General features: G+C 43.6%; 1 protein-coding gene across 1 annotated transcript in view; it reads right to left on the bottom strand.

The window, feature by feature from the left end:
- trpn1 (transient receptor potential cation channel, subfamily N, member 1) overlaps positions 1 to 24,786 on the bottom strand; it is a 68,327-nt gene that overhangs the window by 33,725 nt on the left and 9,816 nt on the right. The window contains exons 4-14 of the mRNA XM_063185686.1: positions 21,413 to 21,526; positions 16,568 to 16,672; positions 14,176 to 14,274; positions 13,532 to 13,633; positions 10,889 to 10,990; positions 9,214 to 9,312; positions 7,500 to 7,700; positions 7,022 to 7,123; positions 6,220 to 6,318; positions 5,290 to 5,418; positions 4,477 to 4,605 (exon numbers count right to left, since the gene is read on the bottom strand). Of these exons, the coding sequence (XP_063041756.1) occupies positions 4,477 to 4,605; positions 5,290 to 5,418; positions 6,220 to 6,318; positions 7,022 to 7,123; positions 7,500 to 7,700; positions 9,214 to 9,312; positions 10,889 to 10,990; positions 13,532 to 13,633; positions 14,176 to 14,274; positions 16,568 to 16,672; positions 21,413 to 21,526 (1,281 nt within the window). The remainder of the gene's footprint in view (positions 1 to 4,476; positions 4,606 to 5,289; positions 5,419 to 6,219; positions 6,319 to 7,021; positions 7,124 to 7,499; positions 7,701 to 9,213; positions 9,313 to 10,888; positions 10,991 to 13,531; positions 13,634 to 14,175; positions 14,275 to 16,567; positions 16,673 to 21,412; positions 21,527 to 24,786) is intronic.

Genomic DNA, 24,786 nt, shown 5'->3' with positions numbered 1-24,786 from the left:
TCCCTACATTTCCTGCTTACATCTGTGTGCTGTTGCTATTCTATATAAAACTAGAAATGCATTCTCACAGAAAATGCTGGAAGCGGGCTTGCCTTTGGGGGCAGAGATGAAACAAAGTACTATTGAGAAAACAAAGCTAAAAGAAATCTTGGAAAAACTCCATCCACCCAGTCAGAAGTTATGGGCCAAACAATTCAGCCATCTTGGATTCAGCCATCTTGAAAGTGTTGTACCTCTGCGTTTTGGGGATATACTAAATGACATACATGGTATTTTAAGTTGGCTAAGGAACACTGCATATGATATAATTTTGAAAATCAACATGGCTTCGAGCGGGATTCGAACTCACAACCTCCATATCTGTAATCCAACCCCTTTGCCATTGATATTAAATGACATACAATACATGATATTTCAAGTTGGCTAAGGAACACTGCATATGATATCATTTTGAAAATCAACATGGCTTCGACTGGGGTTCGAACCTCCAACCCCCATATCCCTAATTCAGCACATTTGCCATTCATACTAAATGACATACATGGCATTTTAAGTTGGCCAAGGAACACTGCATATGATATAATTTTGAAAATCAACATGGCTTTGACTGGGATTCGAACCCCCAACCTCCATATCTGTAATCCAGCACATTTGCCATGCATACTAAATGACATACATGGCATTTTAAGTTGGCCAAGGAACACTGCATATGATATAATTTTGAAAATCAACATGGCTTTGACTGGGTTTCGAACCCCCAACCTCAATATCTGTAATTCAGCACATTTGCCATCCATACTAAATGATATACATGGCATTTTAAGTCGGCCAAGGAACGCTGCATATGATATAATTTAGAAAATCAACATGGCTTTGACTGGGATTCGAACCCTCAACCTCCATATCTCTAATGCAGCAGCATGCATTACCACTAAGCCAAGCAGCTAGCTGTCATACACAGTCCAGCAAGACTATATTAGATTGCATTGAAGAGCTAAACAATAGACTTCTAGAATGCTTGCTCGCACCTGCTCGTTAAGAATGGAATCTTGAGACAGTGACAGTTGAAATGGAATCCTTCACTGGCTGCACCTGTTGTGATTGACTGAAAGACAGTTAGTATTGAGCCTTTAACAGGGGAGAAAATGAGAATGAGTTTTTTGTCTTTACAACATCGTTGTAAAAAAACTAAAAGGAGTTGGCACGTGTCCTTTTCACAGATCGGAGTCATGCTTGTGATCTCTCTAACAGTCTTTGAATGAAGTTTATAGGTTACATTTTTCAGGCACAAATGGACCTCCGTGTGGGACATGCGCTGATCTCTTGAAAAATGCACTTTTCCAAAGACTGGGATTCTCCATAGACCCAGACCTGTTTTTTTTACAAACCTGCCATTTAAAAAGTATTGGGAGTTGGGAGATGAAACTTTCACAATTTGGAGACATCCCATAGAGCTCGCTAACAACGCGTCAACTAAACTTAGAGGTGAAAGTGTTGATGTTTTATGACCGAAAAAGCCTCCTACACTCTAATCTCTAGAGTGGCAGAACTTTGGTTCATGAAGGTTCCACCACAGTTTTCAATGGAGACCCAGGCTTTCACAAAATCGCCAAAAACGGGAAAACGACAAGAGACACGGAAAAGCCTATTAGTATACGCGATCTCCAAGCCGAGCCGGTCGTTTTAGTGTTTGAACGGTGTCTCTATCTCGAAAGGCCTAGGAGGACATCCATTTTCTATTTTTGCTGCCCCTGCACAAGACCAAGCTATAATAATAAGAAACAGGACTTAGAGATTACTAGAATCGGGCCTTGCTCTGCAAGGGCCATGCTCTGCATGGTCCTTGCTCCGCAAGCCCGCTTAACTACTGTACTCAGCTGAAGCCAGGGCTGAACTGGGGTGAAAAACTAGGTCGGACATTTCCAGCCAAGACCGGTCCACCAGGCATTGAGAGAGACAATGAAGACAACATTTGTACAACATCTAGTACAAGCTATGTTGACCACAACAGCCAAAATGGTTATTAATATCCGACTCGGAGAGGTCAGCTGTAGCAGTATGAGGACTGATACCACTACGTTGTGGGGAGGACCAGGCCAAAATCATCAACAGTCCACCGGGCAAATGCCCTGTATGCCGTATGGCCAATCCAATCCAGCTATGGATGAAAGTGCATTTTGAGCTGCGGCTCCTGTGGGATGTGGAGAGAGAGAGAGAGAGAGAGACTGCAGCACTCATCTTGTCCTCTGGCTCTTATATATGGGGTATGGAGGAGCCGAGGCAATAAGAGGGGAGATGGATACCCAGTGAAGTGTCATGGTAATTGGGGCTCATGGAGAGCCTCCGTCTGGACGTACTGTATGGTGGTGTGGAGGAGAAGTGACGGATGATGTAGGAGGAGGAGAAGAAGAGAGAAGTGGGGCATGGAGTAAGAGGAGAGGTGAGGTGAGGTGAAGTGGGTGAGTGCAGCAGACACACAACAGAGAGTGAGAGAGAGAGAGAAAGAGAGAGAGAGAGAGAGAGAGAGAGAGAGAGAGAGGGGGGGGGTGTCATAGATTAAGTAGGAGGAGAAGGAGGAGAAGAGGAGAGAAGTGGAGTGGTGACGGATGGAGAAAAAGTAAAGATGAGTAGAGGAGTGGAGCAGACGCTTGCAGGTTGGCACCCAGCATAAGGTCGTATGAACACTTAAGTGTCAATGCAATGCTTAATATGGGCAATTTGCTATGTTGAACTATAGAGTCACATGAAACATAGCTGAAAATCTTCTTAAATGTTTCAGTTTTAAATGTCTCAAGAGCAGAGAGAGAGAGAGAGAAAGAGAGAGAGAGACAGGGAGAGAGAAAGAGACAGAGGCAGTTAAAAAATTGGAAAATTAAGGCAGCGATGGAAAGAAAGTGTGAGAAAAAGCAAAAGAGAGAAAGACAGGACATAGAGAGAGAGAGAGAGAGAGAGAGAGAAAGACAAAGAGAGAGAAAGAAAGAGAGAGAGAGAGAGAGAGAGAGAGAGAGAGAGAGAGAGAGAGAGAGAGACAGAGACAGAGACAGAGACAGAGAAACAGAAGAGAGAAAGAGAGGATAAGTGACGGATGAAGGAGGAGGAGAGGAGAGGAGTGGAGTAAATGCTTGTCGGTTGCAGTCATGTGCAAGGTCGAATGAACACTTCAAGCATGGATGCCAACAGGCTGTGGGTGAGATGACTGTGGGTGTGGAGACTGTGGGTGTGATGGAGTATGATGCTGTGTGCTGAGTCATGTCTAACTTGGCTTTGGCTTTGGCCGGGGATATGCTTGCTCTACGCCTGAAATTACACATTCAGGCCCTGCTGTGGCCAACCCGTAGGGCACTCGTCTACCATGCGGCTGACCCGGGTTCAATTCCCGGCCCGGGTCCTTTGCCGGGCCTTTCTCGTCTCTCTCTCCCCACTCGCTTCCTGTCACCACCTTCACTGTCCACTGTCAAATGTCACAAAAGAAAGAAATTATGCATTCAACTGCTTGCATCCGAGTGCATATACTAGCTTGAGGACAGGCAGAGCGCTTTGCATGATACTGGACACATAGTCTTTTAAAAAATATATATTGTTAGGGCCTTTTACGCCTCTCTTTGACAGGACAGTCGAAGATGGTGACAGGAAGCGAATGGGACAGAGACAAAGCAGGATCGGGTAAAGAGCCCGGCCGGACTCGAACCGGGGTCCCCGTGGGTGGGCATGCAAGCCCAAATGTGGGGGGGCTTAGCGCGCTGCGCCACAGCGCCCGCCCACTTGAGGTATAGTGTATGGGGCAGATTGGCAATGTGGCACTCATGAACTCTTTCCACTATTGTTTGATTCTTTAACGCGACCTCAACATCGATGTTCAAAAGATCACCCCGCACGTTTTTTTTCAATACTGCACCATACGTAGGCGTCTGCAGACCTTGTGTCGGGTGGTCTCCCGGGGGCAAAATTGACATGAAATACGCATGGCAACGCGTTCATGCATGAAACGTGCCAGCGCACGCGTATCCTGCAGTAAGCATATCCCGACCCTTTAAGTCCTTATGAATGTAGGAGACTGAAATGTCCAGAGAGCAGAGAGAGATGCAGAGGGAGATAGAGACTGGGAATACAATATGAATCTGCAGATTGTCTTTTGCGAAAGCAGCAAAAGCAATTGACATAAATTATTAAAATATTGGGTTTTTTTGTGTTTTGCATGTTAGGAGGCGTTTTGGGCATCAGAAGAGAAATGAAACTTCAATTAACTTTGGTGCTGTTTTTTTTATCCGTTTACTTATAAATACGACATGTGGATAAAAAAAAGAAACACGGGTGTGTTTTAAACAACTGGTTAAAACAAAGCAGACAACAAAGGATTAAATCTGACGAAATTTACCTCAAAGATGAAGTACAATCAACCATAAAATACTGCTTTATTTGTTTTTTTAAAAGTATGGCTCTCAATGAACACAGAAATATGAGAATTAGGCCACAGACCTCTCTTGTTGTGGCAGTGACATTGGCATCGTACTCCATGAGGGTTCGCGCAATAAGGACGTCTTCTCCACTCTCGCCAGCACCGTCCCTGCTGAGACCAGCAGCCAGATGCAGAGATGTCTCTCCTCTCTGCCAAACACATGCACAGAAACTCACATCACTTATTTTGACACAACCCTTCCCCTGTCTCTCTCTCTCGCTCTCAGGCAGGCACGCACAAACTTGATAGAAAGAGTGAGCAAGAGGGATGGTACCAGAGAGAGAGAAATCCCTCCTGCGGTATTTACTGTATGTGGGAGGGAAGGGCTTCATAGAGTGGCCATACACAGTAGATCATGTCTACAATTCTAACCTGGTTGTCCTGTGTGTCACAGCTGCGCGCCTCTTCCAGGCCCCTCTCACATAGCCATTATTATTAGTTTTAATAATTATTTGTATTATTATTATTATGATTATTATTAGCCTGATTATCATTGACATTCAAATCTCTAACGTTTCCCAAGTGGCATGGTTGACCCGCCTCCCAAGGTCTGTGTCCGGCAAAGTGGGTGGAGTTCCCGTTTTTTGGGAGATCAGAAACAATATTTACATTGCTCTTGGTCTGACTACAAGTAGAAGGAACAACGGAGGTGTGGCGTCACTTGGAGGGTGTAGCCTTGATAGATTATTATTATGATCATTTTTGCTATTTTAACTGGGTTGTCCTGCGTGACACAGCTGCGTGCATGCTCCATGCCCCTCTAACATAGTCATTATTATTAGTTGTAACAATTGTATTATTATTACGATTATTATTATTATTATTATTCTAACCTGGTTCTCCTGTGTGACACAGGTGCGTGCGTGCTCCAGGCCCCTCTCCCTGGTCAGGTAGCTCAGGATCTCCTCCACGATGGCAGCATGGCAGTGACGCACGGCAACGTGCAGCGGGTTCTCTCCTGCCTGCAGACAAGAATCATTACGACAGGAAGCCGACAAGGGAGGGACAAAGGGGTCACCTGTCCCGGGCCCAGGGGAAATGGGGGGCCCATAATCGAGTCCTCATTACATGAAATGTATTGGGTGGGGGACCCTTTCAGATGACTATGTCCTGGGCCCAGCCAAAGCTGTCAGCGGCCCTGATGACAGTAATAAAAGACATGTACATGCACACATTTAGTAACCTGCAATTATCAATAACTGGCTGCATTCTGACCTCACAGTTTCATATAGCAACATTTTCTCTGTACAGCAGGCCTGCGTACTGTAGATGTACGTGTACATGCGTAGGACTCATACTCAACACTAGTTTTACATTAAAGGGACACTGTGTGAGATTTTTTGTTGTTTATTTCCAGAATTCATGCTGCCATTCACTAATGTTACCTTTTTCATGAATACTTACCACAAGCATCAAATTCTAAGTATTCATTATGACGAGAAAAATTGCACTTTTCATACATGAAATGGGGGATCTTCTCCATGGTCCGCCATTTTGAATTTTCAAAAATAGACATTTTTAGCTGCAAAAATGACTGTATTGGACCATACTAGAAAATATTTGTTTATTACTTAGTAAACTTCCATGTAAAGATCAAATTTGGCAATAGGCAGCCCAGTTTCAATGAGCAGCATAGTTGCAGTACCTTTTTTGACCATTTCCTGCACAGTGTCCCTTTAATGAATGAATCCACACATTTACTAAGAAATAAAATCCGAATGACTTTCAATGGCAAAAAAATATGATGCTTTCTCAAGCCCTACCTTAGACCTCCATGTCAGGTCTCCTCCCTCCTCAATGAGTGCTCTCAGCATCTGAAGGCTCCCGTGCCGCGCTGCAACATGCATGGCAGTTTCCCCATTCTAGAACAGGGTACATGATCAATTCCAAGCCAAAGGTCACTCAAGATATTCTTATGCTCTGCCCCCAAAGGCACACATACCCGAAAACCAAACACGGAATGAAGTTTTACTGAATTTATTAAAGATAAAGGGGGTACCATACTATGTAAATAAAGTACAGTAGGTAGGTGAAAGTAAAAGTGTGGGTGAAGTGTGAAGGAAATCAAAGTGTCAAAAATGCAATAAAAAATACAAGCATTGGTCAAGAAACACCAGGGAGGCAGCTGGAGGCCACATGCCTCCTCACTCAGTGCGGCCCATAGATAATACAGTAATTTAAAAAAATAATGACCAGATTTTTACTTCTCAATCCTTTGTAATTATACTGTTGGCCAATTGAGTACACTTATATCGGCATAAACAGTACCGGCAGTCAGTGAGCTAACAATTGCATCTCGAACTACAGTTGCAGTCAGATCCGTGGTCATGTTGCCCTCCGATGGTGGTGATGAAAAAACGTAGCCACCCCTCCTCATCATAAAAGTTGCCCATCCCTGGTCTAGACCTAGCTGCTGGATCTAAAATGAAACTGAGCAGAGGCACAACGTCGTGTCAACCTAGCAAGCCGGCTAACCACCTGTTCAGCGTTCTCGTTTGCACCCCTCTTCAGAACCATCCGAATATTACAAGGATCATCATATGTTGTGAGATGAGCGTGACTGACCTCCTGTTCAGCGTTCACATCTGCTCCACTCTTCAGGAGCATCTCGGCCACCTTCTCTCCCTCCTTCACACGGGCAGCAATGTGCAGCGGTGTCTCCTTAGCCTGTGTGAACCATGGGGTTAATGGACATACATCGGCATGTGTAATATGGGAGTGTCATTTCAGACTGATGCATTTGTGTACAGCAGTTTATCACACAAACACGTAACTCATCAAACAACAGAACACCCAGTCACCTTGCCGTCGCTTTAGCTGGACCTTGGCCCCAAAGCTCTCTCTCACACACACACACACACACACACACACACACACACACACACACACACACACACACACACACACACACACACACACACACACACACACACACACACACACACACACACACAGTCTGCTTGTCATAGTCAAACTCAATAGATGGCATTTTTACAAACACGCACGCACGCACGCACGCACACACACACAGTACACAAATCACCTTTCCGCCGTTGAGCTGCACCTTGGCCCCAAAGCCCAGGAGCATCTGCACCACCAGCGGCTTGCAGTGCTGCACGGCGATGTGGAGGGCGGTGAGGCCGTCCTTAGTGGTGGCGTCCACCTGCGCCCCCTTCAGGAGAAGAGCCTTCACTACAGCCGTGTGGCCGCGCTTGGCAGCCGCATGCAGGCACACAGCACCGGACTGCAAACACGACACGAGGGAGGGAATAAGGCGGGATATCGTCATCACAAACGCCTGAACAGCACGCACTTTGAAGAGGTTTCTGCAGGTGTTTCCAGTTCAGAAGCTATTACTTGAAAGAATGTAACAGTGCAACAATGTCGCAATTATGAAAAAATAGCTTCAAAAGCCCTTTGCGCAGAAACTATGTTATAACCTTACTGTCGGAACACTGATGATGGGCTAGACCCGAAACGTTTGCACTCCACTTTTTTTTGGCTTCTCTTTATTTTCAGTTTTTGATACAGTTTCACTGAACAGCATCAAGCTCCTGTGTGCGACTCCTTATTCTTCACATAACGTTACTGTCAGCATTGTAATGACCAAGTCTTAATCTGTCACTTAAGGCTCTCGGTAATGTCATAGCAATGTTGTTATGATGCAGTATAGTAGAGTCTTTTCAGCAATGAGTGAACATGCCTGCCGCCGCGCCCAATCTGCTCAAACAGGCTATAGTCTTAAGACATGGCCCCTGCTATAAACTGTGAAGAGCTCTTTTCCAAAACGCTATATCCACCATTTTTGACTTTTTGCATTTTAATATTGGAATTGACTGTTAAGAGGTCCTATCATCTATGTGTGAATTATTGCCATTCAAATGTTTTGAGAACATACTTTTTAAACCTCTATAAAATGCATTTTGCAATGCAATTCAATGGAATGGCCAATACAAAAATGTCAATTTCCCAACATTCTAAAAAATGGATATATCTCATTTTGGAAAAGAGCTCTTCACTTGCTGTTACCCGAAATGGCAATGGACAAGTCATAATGTAGTACTAAAGGCTCTGTCTGATGTCTTAATGAATGTCGTACTACAGCAGTAAAGTCTTTTAAATGACTATTACAGCATTCCACTGGAAAAGGCACATTAAAAGGCTACTGTGTAGAAGCTGACGTTTTGGTCTGTCGGTCAGACCTTCATCAGAGTCAAATGGTGTGTCCCTGACTGCAGTGTTGCACCGTTTCGCTCATTCAAAGAATATTTTCAAAAAACAAGCAGTCAGCAGGAGTCTTAATACCCAATAGGTTTTAGAAGTTTGCTTTGCTTTGAAAAACCAACTGTTACTTGAAAAAAGACTTTGGAAGGCCTCATTAAACTGCACTACCGTATTTGGCAGTATATAGTGTAGTGCCTTGGTCTCCAAACAAAGGCCTGCGGGCCAAATCCGGCCCGGGCATGGCAAACATTTGGCCCGACATGAGGTCAGAACAAATGAAAACATAAATGTGCGTGATTTTTGATCACTAAAACTTCAGTGAGTCATATCTCTCCAAAGCATTCACAGAGAGTTAAGATTTTATGCTAACAGTCTCATAACAGATCCAGACATCTAACAGACATTTAACATCTGTCCAGACATCTAACTTGTTCATCATGGGTTGGGGTGTTGGTTTGGCCCGCAGCCTCACTTGCTCTACATAATTTGGCCCTTGGAGAAAACTAATTGGAGACCACTGGTGTAGTGCTTACCTTATTGGGCATGTGTAACGGGACACCTTTCTTCAGGAAGGCCAAGGCAGTTTCTGGATGGCCACACTGAGAGGCGATATACAGCAATGTGCTGCCATCCTACACAACACACAAATGAAAGTGAAAGTGAAAGCCCAACTGGGAAACTCCAACTCCAATTGTCATTGTGACACAGCACACCACAGCACACAAGTGTTCCCTGCAAAGTGCATACAACGAAATTGCATTTATGCCTCACCCGTGCCAGGGGGCAGCCCCCAATGGCGCCCGAAAGGGTGCAGTGCGGCGGGACAGTGCCATGCTCAGGGTACATCAGTCATGGAGGAGGATGGGGGAGAGCAGAGCACTGTTCAATTACTCCCCCCAGCAACCTGGCAGGTGGGGAGTCAAACTGGCAACCTTTGGGCTAAAAGTCTGAAGCCCTAACCGCTTACCCATGTCTGCCCAAATGACTCACTTTAAAATAATGCATTTATTTCACATAAATACAAAAACACACATACATGATAAACCACACATACCGAATAAAAAAACACACATGGAAATACAGAGGTACATGTGCATGCACAGTGCACACACCCAGACACACACATGCACGCACAAACGCACACAATCGTAACCAAAAGGTAACCAAACTGACTTAAGTGTTTCTATCTCTCCATGCTGGACTGCAACAGTCTATTGTGAAACTGCCAACTGACTTCTGCCATGTAAATAATACGAACACATTATTCCAAGCTGCTGAAATCCAAATCATGTCAAGCAACCCCATGCATTTATTACTGGAAATGAAAAGCACAATTATTGAACTATTCCATTTCTACGCACTTCAAGTCCCGAACACACTCTCACTCCCAAATCCCAGCTGCTCTCGCTTCATCCTCAACATTTCACAGCTGGTGAAGAGTGGTGACTAGAGAATACATGAAAACGAAAACTTCCTGAATCACAAAAAAAGACTAACAGTCCTCAGGATGGGAAGCGAAGCGAAGGGAAGGGAAGGGATGGGAAGGAAAGGGAAGGGAATTGAGGGGAGGGGAAAGGCCCAGAGGTGCTGGTGATCAATTATTTGAGACTGGCAGGCTGGAGGCTATCCCACACCACCTGGCCTCCTGGACCTCCTGTTTTCTTGGAAAGAGAAAAGCCATTACCCCTGAAGTTGAACGATTAGCCCTGGCATAAGTTCATGTGCGTGTGTGTGTGTGTGTGTCTGTGTGTGTGTGTGTGTGTGTGTGTGTGTGTGTGTGTGTGTGTGTGTGTGATTAGCTTTGCTTTCGTTGTACTTTGCTTGTGGTTTTGCTTGACTTTGCTATTCAGCTTTCAGACAAAACCAACCAGAGCATCGACTGGACTGGGCTGCCAGTAACTTGGGTCTGTTAGCGTTCTTGTATGTGTGCGTGCATGTGTGCCAGTACCTTCATTATTGCGTGTGTGTGTGTGTGTGTGTGTGTGTGTGTGCGTGTGTGTACACATGTGCGTGCATGTGCGTGTGTGTGTGCGCATGTGCATGTGTGCGTGCGCGTGTGTGTTTGTGTGTGTGTGTGTGTGTGTGTGTGTGTGTGTGTGTGTGTGTGTGTGTGTGTGTGTGTGTGTGTGTGTGTGTGTGTGTGTGTGTGTGTGTGTGTGTGTGTGTGTGCGTGTGTGTGTGTCTGTGTGCCTGCGTGCCAGACAGTACCTTGGTTCTGGCCAGCACATTGGACTTGAACTTCTCTGTCAGCACCTCCACAGTGTTGGTGTGGCCACGCTCAGCTGCAATGTGCAGCGGCGATCTATCCATCTGCAGCGGAGAGAGAGAGAGAGAGAGAGAGAGAGAAAGAGAGAGAGAGAGAGAGAGAGAGCAACAGAGAGATACAGAGAGAGAGAGAGAGAGAAAGAGAGAGCAACAGAGAGAGACACAGAGAGAGAGAGAGAGAGAGAGAGAGAGAGAGAGAGAGAGAGAGAGAGAGAGAGAGAGAAAGAGAGAGAGAGAGAGAGAAAGAGAGAGAGAGCAACAGAGAGAGAGAGAGAAATAGAGAGAGAGCAACAGAGAGAGAGAGAGAGATGAAAGTGAGAAAGACAAATGGGAATGTGTTCATATTCCCATTGCCAATTTCCCTCACCGTCCCGTTACACACATTTCCATAATGACCTTAGGGTGTTTAATTTTCTAAAAAGTCTACAATTCAAAATACAGGAGGCCAAATTGGAAACTCCCTGTTTTTAGAGTACAGTGTCTGTCAACCACATTTTTTTTATTACCCCATCTCCTCTCCATAGATTATATTGACTAACTAAACTGAGTTTCTTGGGTTTTTAACCCCTTAAGACACAGCGTTATACATTTGCTGTTACCAGAATGGCAATGACCATCTCGCACTGCATTACTAAAGGCCCTGTGTTATGTCATAGTATTGTAGTACTATGGTACTTAACTTTTCAATGACTATTACAGCGTGCCACTGGAGGTACGGCGTGCATTAAGGGGCTACGTGCATTAAAGGGAACTAACAAAATTAGCACTGGACTTACTTCCACCAGAGGTTGCTATATACATTTTACAGATTAGAGATGTGTCACTTTTTCTATTCTAGACCACCTGGCATGCAGTACTGTGAGTTTTCTTAATTCCTCATTTTACTTGTTTTTACTCGTTTATGGAAATGAAAAAGGAAAACAATATAAATAAATAAAACAATAAAAGTGATACAATACACTATGTATGGAAAAAGGAAGAGTGCTCTTTTCATTTCATTAAGTAGTTCACTTTCTCATTTCTATATATATTGTATTGTTTCATTTCCATATCAGTGTCTTCATTTTCATTTCCAAATGTAAGTGAAGGAAAATAACTGGAAAGGAAGCTGACTGTTGACACAAAGATGTACGCAAAGTTCTCTAAACATCTAGCATACAGACTGTGTTGTGATGTGCAATCGCCTGAGATAATGTGTAAGTAGTTTCATATTTTAAAGTTTGTTTTGAGAATACTATAGGAATGAATGCCATGAGTCCCATACAAGAATCATTTCATGAATATCCAACATGTGCAGAAACAGACACAGACGCACAAATGGACTTTATTTACGTAGAACCTCCCCACCATTAGGATTGAGGGTAATAACAATATAATGAAGAACCAATTGGCCATCCCTCGCACCAGACCACCAGACCACGACCATTAGGAATATGGTTTGTGTTCAAGATGCCTTTGAGTTGGGGGCGCTGTGGCGCAGCGCACTAAGCCCCCCACATTTGGGCTTGGATACCCACCCACGGGGACCCCGGTTCGAGTCTGGACAGGGTCATTTCCCAATCTTCCCCCATCTCTCTCCCCCAGTCATTTCCTGTCTACTCTTATACTGTCCTGTAATAATAAAGGCAAAAAGCCCCCAAAAAATACTAAAAAAAAAAATAAAAGATGCCTTTGAGATTGAACTATCTACAACTGTCAGACCTGACCAACAGAGCCCTCATAAACTCCTTTTGACTGATGGCCAGCCCTTCTCTGACATCACGTCTGGGGTATGGGGGGGGGTGTCTATTAGTCCATGGCTGCTCTGAGATTGATCTGGAGGGCTTGTGATAAGACACCCCGAGAGTGCCAAGGCAGCCACGCGAACCGCCAAGCTGAAGCCAGACACGCTATCGTTTCATAATGGAAAAATTCAGCGGAGCTCTTCTTGCCAGGATCTGTGTGTGTGTGTGTGTGTGTGTGTGTGTGTGTGTGTGTGTGTGTGTGTGTGTGTGTGTGTGTGTGTGTGTGTGTGTGTGTGTGTGTGTGTGTGTTAGTGTGTGTGTATGTGTGTGTGTGTGTTTGTGTGTGTTTGCGTGTGTGTGTGCATGAATGTGTGTAAAAATGCCATCTATTGAGGCTGACTATGACAAGCAGACTGTTATACGGCCAGTGGCCTATTGCCTGACTGACTGTCCTAGCCAGGTCCCCATTCACCACCACAGCCTCTCGACACCTCACCTTGTCAGTCAGGGGGGAGTGTGTGTGTGTTTGTGTATGTGTGTGTGTGTGTGTGTGTGTGTGTGTGTGTGTGTGTGTGTGTGTGTGTTTGTGTATGTGTGTGTGTGTGTGTGTGTGTGCAGGGACGCCGACAGCGGGGGACAAAGGGGTCAGTTGCCCCGGGCCCATGGAGAAGGGGTGGGGCATAATTGGCTCCTCATTACATGTATTGGATGAGGAGATGACTTTGTCCCGGGCCCATCCAAAGCTGTCAGCGGCCCAGTGTGTGTGCGTGTGTGTGTGTGTGTGTGTGTGTGTGTGTGTGTGTGTGTGTGTGTGTGTGTGTGTGTGTGTGTGTGCGTGCGCGCCTGTGTCTGCACTCCTCACCTTGTCTGCAATGTTTGGGTTGGCCTTGCATTGGTAGAAGACTTTCAGCGTGGCCTCGTCTCCTTCCCCGGCCGCGATGTGCAGAGGGGTCTGGCCCTCATCCTGCACACCAACAGGAGACATGGCAACATGCCCACGGAAAAGCAATCAAGTTCATAAATTCTGAATCTTTCATGCAACGGCTATACTTTGAAGAGTGCTGTTATCTAAATATGTTAGCGACCAAGTCTTTTGTTATTTTGTTACCGATTATACAGTGTGCGTTATTTAAGGCTCTCAGTAGTGTCGTAGTAGCAGTAGCAGATTTGTTTTGTTTTTTTCAGCAAATAACAACAAATTGCCAGCAATTCCATCTCCACCAAAGGCCAAAATTGTATCTCTCTTCGAATGTAACACCTTTGGACTTGCACTACCTTACTTAGATAAATTAGAGGCTATACACACGGCAATAGTGTTACTATCTGTTTACAGTGTTGCATGTTTATAAGGCCATGACAAAAAAAGACCCCACCATTTTCACAAGCAGTTGACATTTGACTGACTCAAGAGGCAAAAACAATCTTTACAGGGCAAAGCTGAATGATGTGAGGCAATTCCAGATCAAAGTGTGCTGTTTAATGCTCCGTAAAAAGGGAATATCTCACATTCTGGGCATCGACGTTGGCCCCCGACTCCACCAGAATCTTGGCCATCTCCGCATCCTTCCTCCTACTGCTGATATGGAGCGCCGAGTCACCATCGCCCTGGTAACACAACAGCCAGCTTTTTCAGTTCATCCATCATCCATGATGGTGTAACCAGAGCAGTAGATAGAACAGAGTTGCACTATTCTTTGATCTGTGGTCACATGGTTTTATGCTAGCCTCGGAGGTTCCAGCTTAACCCATCTCTGCCATTGGTTTGTGTTAGCATGGCTAGGTTACATGGACTAATTCTACAAATTTGGCCGTGCTGCTTTGGTCCTAAACACAAGTCGCCATTTAGGTCAAGTTATTACAGTCTGTTGAAATTGTGTCCTTTGAAATGTGCAAAAACGGTTATTTTTATAAATTCTTTTCAGAGTCCTCAATGATACAGTACTCTATGGAAACGAACACTTAGTTACCAACACAACATCCAAGTCTTCAGCTCCCATTAGTTCTACACAGTTCTCCCCAAAAAGTTCAAAATGGTGGTGCAACAACAACAAATGAATGTAATGAATACACTTCTCTCATAAATCTGGCGATGCGGTGAATCCCCATCTCCCTGGTAAGATAATATCCAGTGTCAATGCATAATGTTCCCCAGGAGGTTCGAATCAGAGGCGTAACAAAAAGATCTTTAATTAGTACACTTCACTTTTACTTCATTGATTAAAACTTCAACAGCCTTTAGCAACAAATCCATGAATCCCCATCTCCCTGGTAAAAGGCCACTAAAGAGCACTTAGTCCGTGCACGTCATCCATGATGTTACTACACATCCTGTTGAAGAAGGTAGGTCTGCACACTGCGGAATAAGCTCCAAAAAATAAGGTTTATTAAATTAAAACATTTCGATCACCCTGGCTCTTCGTCAGGCTGTTTTCACTTAATACACTTTATTTTTCAGAGCTTATTCCGCAGAGTGCAGACCTACCTTCTTCAACTGTCTGACACTTTTGTCTAGCACCTGCAACAAGTGACTTTGGATGTGCGTACCCTACCCAAAACGGTTACTTCACATCCCCCCCAAGAGAACACTTCACACTTTACTTGAAAAGGCCAGCCATGACCTAATGGTTAGGGAGCAGTGGGTTTGAATCCCATGGGTTCCAAGTGAGCTTAAGCTAGGCCCCTAACCTCACATTGCTCCAGGCATTGTAACCAACACCCTGTAGTAGACCAATACCCAGTAGCTAAATAACTTCAAGTCCCTTTAGATAAAAATGTCAGCTAAGTGTGTATATTGTAATGTAATAAACAAATCCCCAATAAACTTTCACAGCAATGTTGCGTAATTTCATGACATGGCCCAAGCCAATTGCATCAGCTGAAATACTGCTGCTTGTGGGCAAAATGGGTCGCTAACGTGTCAACGTTGGCACTGGAGTATGCAGAGCAGTAGCAAAAAAGCAAACAGAGAGTTGACAAAGATCAGGCCACAGCTCTGATCAGCTCTCCAGACATCGTAAAAGATTGTGATAAAATGGCTCGGAACTCTCTAAAAACTTTACGTTATTTTATTGATTGGCATCACACTTTATTGTTAAGGGGGCACACACACACACGCACACACACAGACACACACACAGACACACACACACACACACGCACGCACACACACACACACACACACACAGACACAGACACACACACACACACACACACACACACACACACACACACACACACACACACACACACACACACACACACACACACACACACACACAGACACACAGACACACACACACACACACACACACACTTTGTCCATATTTCTCTCTGTCTCTTCCAATTTGTCCTTGTCTATATTTCTCTCTCTGTGTATTCCTCCCCCCTCGTCTCTGTCGGCCTCTTTCTCAAACACATACTCACACACATACAATGCCATACACGCTCCATCACAAACAGTCCCTGACTCATCTTTTCATCTACGCTGCCGTTTCTTAGTCATTGTTTCATAAAGAAAAACTGCACGCAGTAGATATATGACTACAATCTTGCCATACTGTGATCCCTCTAGATGCGTCTGTCTCCGATAAAATCCACTGTAGAAAATCTCTGTCTGAGACCCCGTAAGCCAGCCAGGCCATCGAATCTTTTACATGCCTGATTACGATTTAACCACACTTCATTACACAATTTCCACAAATTACACATCCATCCCCCTTATTCCTATTGCCGGAAAAAAAGAGAAAGTCCTGCCCGCTACAGTACGCTTGATTACAACTGACAAATATGTCTCCCGTCAACTCTGTGTATCAGTGTGAAATGACACTATTGGAATTGGGCAGGGTATCTGGGGCGTGCATAACGACGTTGTGTGTGTGTGTGTGGCGTGGTTTCGTACCGTCCTCCGCGAGCGCAGCTGAGCTTCTGATAGCGCTCCAAGCAGCTCCTTAACGATGCCAGCATTCCCAGACTCCACGGCCAACAGAAGTGGAATGCAGCCATCCTTGAATGAAATTACAGTGGGGCACACGGAGAGAGATGGACGCACACATATTACACACACACACACACACACACACACACACACACACACACACACACACACACACACACACACACACACACACACACACACACACACACACACACACACACACAATGCAAAAAACACACAGACAAACACAACACAAAAACAAATGCATAAGTGGCATGTACACAAACAGAGAGAGAGAGAGAGAGAGAGAGAGAGAGAGAGAGAGAGAGAGACAGAGAGACAGAGAGACAGAGAGAGAGAGAGAGAGAGAGAGAGAGAGAGAGAGAGAGAGAGAAAGAGAAAGAGAGGGGGGGGGGAGATCAACGATACAATCTTGGCACATCAGACATGACTAATGCTCAGCCAAACTGAACAGAAAGGGTTAACGTCACTCTCAGACAATACTGGCGTTCTGTTACTGTCTGGCCGTTCCCTTGGGCTCCCAAAAGCCAATACGAGGGCACAGAGAAAGTCCAAGTGCTGATACTATTACACCATACCAGAGGAAATATACTGTCATTAGACTATCTGGTATCTAACTGATAAAACATGTTTTTGTGCCCAATAAAACAAGATTTTTGAGTGTGTGCGGGGACTGTGTGGTTTGTAATATGCCAAGGCAAGACAGGATAAAAAATATATAAACTGTTAAAAAATGAAATGTGAAGATGAACCAAAAATGAGCCTTGCACAAGTCCTCATGCTCAATCCCTTCTTCAATCACAGATATGCAGTATCTAATACTTTACACTTTCAACAAATGTACTTTCTCATAATCGAAAGCCAAAAATCCCTTACATTCTGTGAAGCTTGTGTATAAGGATCACACTTAAGATTTGGGAGCACTGGTATGAAAGCCGTCATTAACCTTATTTTAAATATGAATATGCTTGAATACTCATCTGGATTTCTTTGTATGTGTTGTTATGTTTGCCTTCTTGCGTCTATACTAAAGCTTATTTTATATGAATATAAGAATAGATATAAGATATTACATTATATTAAGTAAGATTACATTCATATAATATAAACTACATACAGTGCCCTCCATAATTATTGGCACCCCTGGTTGAGATGTGTTAAAAGCCTTAAAATAAATTCAGTGTTTATTGCAGAAGAATACTGTCACACTGAAAATTGTAGGAAAATGTAACCTTCAACTCAAATGAATTGTAAGAAAATAAAAAAATCCCTGACTAAAAAAAAAATATTTTTCATTAAATCACCTGTTCCACAATTATTGGCACCCTTAACAATTCCCAAGAAATAAATATAATTGAAGCATTTCTGTCATTTCTACAGTAGTTTACAAAGTTTACCAGAGTATGTAGGAACATTTAATTAGTAATTCATCACTTCCTGTTTCCCTGGGGTATAAATATGACGTGACACAGAGGCCATTTCTCTTATCCACTCTTAAACATGGGAAAGACAAAGGAACACAGCATACAAGTGAGGCAGATGTGCGTCGACCTTCACAGGTCAGGCAGAGGCTACAAGAAGATTGCCACTCAACTGCATCTGCCCATATCCACTGTGAGAGGAATAATTAAGAAGTTCAAAACAACTGGAACAGTGGTAAACAAGCCTGGACGAGGACCCAAGTTTATTTTGCCACCACGCACAGTGAGGAGGATGGTAAGAGAAATCAAAAGATCTCCAAAGCTCACTGTTACAGAATTACAACAAATGGTAGCATCCTGGGGTCACAAAGTCTCCAAATCAACCATCAGGCGCTGTCTACACGCCAACAAGCTGTTTGGGAGGCATGCACGGAGAAAACCTTTCCTCACTCACAATCATAAACGCAAGCGTCTGGAGTTCGCCAAGCGGTATTGGGGCTTCAACTGGGACCGTGTGCTTTGGTCAGATGAGACCAAGATTGAGCTTTTTGGCAACAAACACTCTAAGTGGGTCTGGCGTACCACGAAAGATGTGCATGCTGAAAAGCACCTCATACCCACTGTGAAGTATGGGGGTGGGTCAGTGATGCTGTGGGGCTGTTTCGCTTCCAAAGGCCCTGGGAAGCTTGTTAGGGTGCATGGCATCATGAATGCTTTGAAATACCAGGACATTTTAAATCAAAATCTGTTGCCCTCTGCCCGAAAGCTGAAGCTGGGTCGTCACTGGGTCTTTCAGCAAGACAATGACCCTAAACATATGGCCAAATATACACAGAAATGGTTAACCAGACACAAAATCAAGCTCCTCCCATGGCCATCTCAGTCCCCTGACCTCAACCCCATTGAGAACCTGTGGGGTGAGCTGAAGAGGAGAGTACAGAGGAGAGGACCCAGGTCTCTGGATGATTTAGAGAGATTCTGCAAAGAGGAATGGCTGAAGATCCCTCTTTCTGTCTTTTCCCATCTTGTGAAACATTATAGGAGAAGATTAGGTGCTGTTTTGTTGGCAAAAGGGGGTTGTACAAAATATTAACACCAGGGGTGCTAATAATTGTGACACACATTATTTGATGTCAAATAATTATTTCTTTATGTGGGATTTTTTCCCCACTGAATAAATGCACTTGTATTGAAGGTTGGATTTTTCTCTTTTTTTCCATTAAGGTCCCATATTATTTAGAAAAAAAATAAAATAATTGGAAGCTAAAAAACACATCTCAACCAGGGGTGCCAATAATTATGGAGGGCACTGTAGTTAATTAGGGGTGGTACGGTTCACAAAAGTCACGATTCGGTCCACATCACGGTTTCAAGGTCACGGTTTTCGGTTTTGTACGGTTCTGGTTTTTTTTTTTTTTATTATTATTATTTTTTTAATAAAATGTATTATGCACCGTAAATGTCTAAAATAGAAATTAGAATGAAAATGTAAGCTTATCATGGGTATGTTGAATTTGACTTAATTTAACCTAACAAGGTGAAGTTACTGAAAGAGAAAATATATCCTATCAATGATTTTAACATGCTCACAAAAAGGGAGAACTAAGTCCTAACTTTTAAAATATTCAAATATTACATACTATAACACATTTGACGTGTAAAAATAAAACAGCTACACTCCTGTAGGCAATGAGACCATTAGGTCAGTGCAGTATGACTATTTTGGTTAATGACACACTGAGAACGAATTGAACTTTTATTTTGATACTTTCTTCGAGTTTTGCGCTTAGGAATGTTGCTTCCTATCAAGAAACTGCCGGCCGTGAGAAGCATAGAAGTAAAATCAGAAGTCAAATTCAATTTCAAGTGAACAAGTGATAGGGTTAAGTTATGTTAAAATGTGAAAGTTAAGGTAACAAATAATTTAAAAAGATCGTTTTTTTAGAAGTGTATTCACAAGAATGTTTCACAAAACTCCTGTGAATCTGAGCCTGTTAAAACAGTCATTTTATTTTGGTTATAGTGTTAAACATCAATGTTAACTAGGCAACATTACAAAGTCCCCCTCATTCCATCAGAGTTTAACTGGCTACATGTAATTAGGCCTACAGTTGATTGCAGTTAAGGACAGCGCAGTGAATCTGATGGATATGTTCATATCTCGCATTATGCCGTCCGGAATCCCCATCCAATGCCACGTGGATATAACCTACACTAGGCTACTGTAACGTAAGTCTACTTTGTTCTGCTAATCTGTCATTTTTTGTAAATTCATGTTCATTTAATTTAAATTGGTCAGAATAAAGGCTGGGGGCAGTCACTTGCGCTAACGTGGAGAGAGAGGGGGGAGAGGGAGGCGCTCCTGTCCTGACCGACCTGCGCTTGCTTGTAGGCTAGGCCTACTCAGCTAGTGCATGCTGTTACATTATGCCTTTCATTTGGCTGATATAAATCAGTCTTTCCACACTCAATATCCTATGTAGTCTTTGTGTTTTATGCTTGTAAAAGTAGTAGGATTTTAATTGCCTCGTCCACCGGTGGTCACTCTCTCTCTTTTTTTTTTGGAAACCGTGGGCACCGTGCGGTTGCGCACTACCCCGTTCCGTGACATGCACACCGTACGGTTTCGGTTTGCGACACAAACCGTACCATGCCTAATAGTAATATAAGATATGCAAAAGTAAACACTTTATTTTAAGGGGCCTTTAGTTACACTGTACTTACTGATAAGGTACAGTGCAATAAATGGTGTAATAGCATGCAAGTACAATTGTAGTAAATGTTATTGCATCATATTGACAACATTTTTTGTGTATCTACATACCAATGGTATCTTGGGCCTCAGTTCAGCTCTTTGCCTCCCTGGAAGAATTCATGACTTTGCCAAAGTATTATAAAACGACTTCATAGTACATTATGGTCATTATTGTCCTTATGGTATGTAGATACACAAAATATATGATGTAATGACATGTACTACAGTTGTACTTACATGTTATTACACCACTTATTACACTGCACCTAATGGGTAAGTTCACTGTAATTAAAGGCCCCTTAAAATAAAGTGTTCCCTAAAAGTATTTATCTGTATAGTAGTATTATGGCTTGTGTATACCAGGCGCTACCTACGCGACCCAGGTAGCTGGGGTGGTTGAAGAAGTTTCGCCATGAATTCGCTTTAATCGCTCTGGACGCGGCATTGACATGTTTCATTCAGCTAATCACGTAACGGCTCTGTCTTGATAGCCTGGGACATTCGTCGATATGAACGTTCCAATTGGTTTGGCCGAACCGCGTCATAGCGAATTCGCTTAAGATTAGCTTGAGTTTAGTGGTATTTCTCTGTATTTGTCTGAGTGTACAGTACCTTGTCTGGAAGCAGCCGTGCGTCCTTGCTGGAGAGTTTGAGGAGTGTGTGTACGGCCCCGTGGGACCCAGCTGGTCGGCAAGCCGAGAAGTGGAGAGGCAGCTGCTCTTTAGGCTGAGCAAAAAACACACAAGCAAGCACAGGATAAACACATTTCTTTGCATTTCTGTGCCAATGAAAGCAAACTTTAGACAACGAATACTTCTTCTTATACTCATCACTCACATTATTCACATATTCACATTATTTGTGTATATATGTGCAATGTTGTGTGTAAAGTCCTTGTGTCTTTTTCTGTATTTATGTATGTATATATGCTACTTGACACCTTAATTTCCCTCGGGATCGATAAATGATACTCTACTCTACTCTCTACTACTCATCAGTGAAAGCAATCCTAGACTAAATATAGTACGTTGCATACTCGATATTACTATGACAAACAAACACTGATAATTCAGTATGACATTCACATATTTATCACATATAAAATTACATTCCTCATTTAATATAAGGAAGCTAGTTAAGGCAGCTGACAGCTGCTCTTAGTGCAAAGCAAAAAAACAAAACGTACTGTTTCCTAAACTAAACATATTTCTGTGTATACAGTACTCAATCAATAAGCAAAAGCAATCCTAGACGTAACATGTCTTTGTATATTAACAGTCTTTGTACATAAGGCAATCCGAGACTAAACATACTTCTTTACTCGATATGAATACACAGACAAATAAGAAAACAAACAAACTCAGCACTGTAAATTAAAGGGGAATATACTGTACATGAAAATACATTAACATATCCATTAGATTATGAAAGGAAAGAAGCTGACAATGAACTGAGAAGGCAGCAGCTGGTATTTGGGTTATATCATTGCACCAAAACATTGCAAAAGCCCCTCTAGTGTATACTTAAACTATTTGTTTGTATAGTCGACATAAAGAGACAAAAAGACATTCATAGAGTAATTAAAAGGAGACAATGAGAGTAGAGAAACACATACATCACACATACTGACAGGCGGAAGAGCTTAATTATATTACTACATACTTTATATTAACCATCCAGTTGAACAAGCTGTATTTTAGGAAAACTCATTTGTATGAGAAAACATGCAAAATGGCGACAGTTAAGATCACAGTCTGACAATGCAGGGCTATTTGTGATTTGGAGGTTTACTACTTCCGATTGGGGGTGCATGCCATGTGGCCCACATTATACAGATGCTTTAGCGACTATTATCCTCCATGCTGAATACAGAGGCAATTTAAATGCATTACAAGGAAGTAAACATATTTGTGTGTATATTAATATGGCTGCAATTGCTCCAGTCAGAAAGTCATTATCGTGTGTAATTATCGGGGTGTTGGAGTGAGTGTCGCCATTCGCCGTTACTGACAGAAGGATCTCGACCCAAAAAGCCTCGTGGCAGCAATTTTCGTGCCTTCCTTAGTTTGCGTTCAGCATCTGCGACCAGAGGCCTCATTCAAAGCAACCGAACAACCCCACACCCTCCCACACACACACACACGCAAGCAAGCCTATGCACATACACAACACACATTTGCCCCCCACCCCAGTTTGTCTTCACATTGTAAACCAATTTCTCTCTCTCCCTCTCTCTCTCTCTCTCCCCGACTTGCAGACTTTTGTTTTGGTGGGCTGTGTGATTAAGGTTATCTGTTATTTTTCTGCGTTTTTATGCACAGACTGATTCTCTCGTGCACTTCTTCTCATTCTGCATGTTTGTGTGCTTGTGTGCATGTGCCCCTCCCTCCCTCACACACACACACACACACACACACACACACACACACACACACACACACACACACACACACACACACACACACACACACACACACACACACACACACACACACACACACACACATGCACGCGAGCGCACGCACACAAGAACGCACGCATGCACACACACACACCTTCTTAATTTTTCACTTCTTGTTTCAAATGATGTTTTCAGGAACAGCACAATAACGTATTTTAGCAATGCAGATTTAGAGGCTCAGTAAAAAAAAAAAACTATGCCATATATTTGATTCTTGAACTTCGGCTTTCAGTTTCACTTCAGTGTTGCCTACTGGCCTGAATGGGGGACATCAGTCTGTGCATGAAAATGGAGAAAAATAACAGATAAACTTAATCACAGCCCACCACAACAAAATACTGCAAGCCAGAGAGAGAAAGAGAGAGGGAGAGAGAGAGAGAGAGAGAGAGAGAGAGAGAGAGAGAGAGAGAGAGAGAGAGAGAGAGAGAGAGAGAGAGAGAGAGAGAGAGAGAGAGAGAGAGAGAGACAGAGAGACAGAGAGACAGAGAGAAGACAAATCAGTCCATGTTGGCAAGCGTATTATACACAGCCATTAAAAAGCCATCAGGCTCTGGGTAGCACAGCACAGCACAGAGCATCCTGTCCATCAAGCTCTAGTAGTGCGTCACAGGGCTATACTCCTCAGCCCCTCGACTACTCTGCCAAAACGTACAGAAGTAATGGCAACTCCGCTTAGTGTTTGTAAGGCATTGAGGGAGCGAGAGGGAGGGAGAGCTATGTATATGCCAGACCACTGGAATGCCCCTTTTCACAGACTCTTCTCGGCAGCTAATACACTCACTCGCCAATAAAAAGAGACAGAGGTGGAGAGAGGATACGGTAGGTGGAGGAGAGAGACAGGAGAGGTAGAGAGAGCAGAGGATGGGATGGGAGAGGACACAAAGAAAAGGAAGGAACCCAGAAATAGAAAGGGGCCGGAGAGGAAGACAATGAAAAATGAAGGGTAGACAAGCCGATAGCATGACTAAAGAAAGAGAGAGAGAGAGAGGGAGTCAAAGGGAAGAGAGAGCAAAAAGACATTGACAGAAACAGAGATTGGTGAGAGAGAGAGAGAGAGAGAGAGAGAGAGGGAGAGAGAGAGAGAGAGAGGGAGAGAGAGAGAGAGATTTGTGTGAGTGTATGCTGTATGTGGATGTCTGCATTTGTCTCTGTGTGAGTGAATGTATGTTTGTTTGTCTGTGAGCATGCCTTTCTACTTGCGAGTGTGTTTGTCTGTCTGTTGCGCTATTGCACATGTGCATGCAAGTGTGTGTGTGTGTGTGTGTGTGTGTGTGTGTGTGTGTGTGTGTGTGTGTGTGTGTGTGTGTGTGTGTGTGTGTGTGTGTGTGTGTGTGTGTGTGTGTGTGTGTGTGTGTGTGTGTGTGTGTGTGTGTGTTTGTGTGTGTGTGTGTGTGTGTGCTCGTGATGCACAGCTGTACACCTCTAGCAGCACAATACCCTCCTGCCTTGTGTGTGTGTGTGTGTGTGTGTGTGTGTGTGTGTGTGTGTGTGTGTGTGTGTGTGTGTGTGTGTGTGTGTGTGTGTG

This window comes from Engraulis encrasicolus, chromosome 20 (assembly GCF_034702125.1).
Source record: "Engraulis encrasicolus isolate BLACKSEA-1 chromosome 20, IST_EnEncr_1.0, whole genome shotgun sequence".
Lineage (NCBI taxonomy): Eukaryota > Metazoa > Chordata > Actinopteri > Clupeiformes > Engraulidae > Engraulis > Engraulis encrasicolus.
This window is presented reverse-complemented; position numbering and strand designations above follow the sequence as displayed.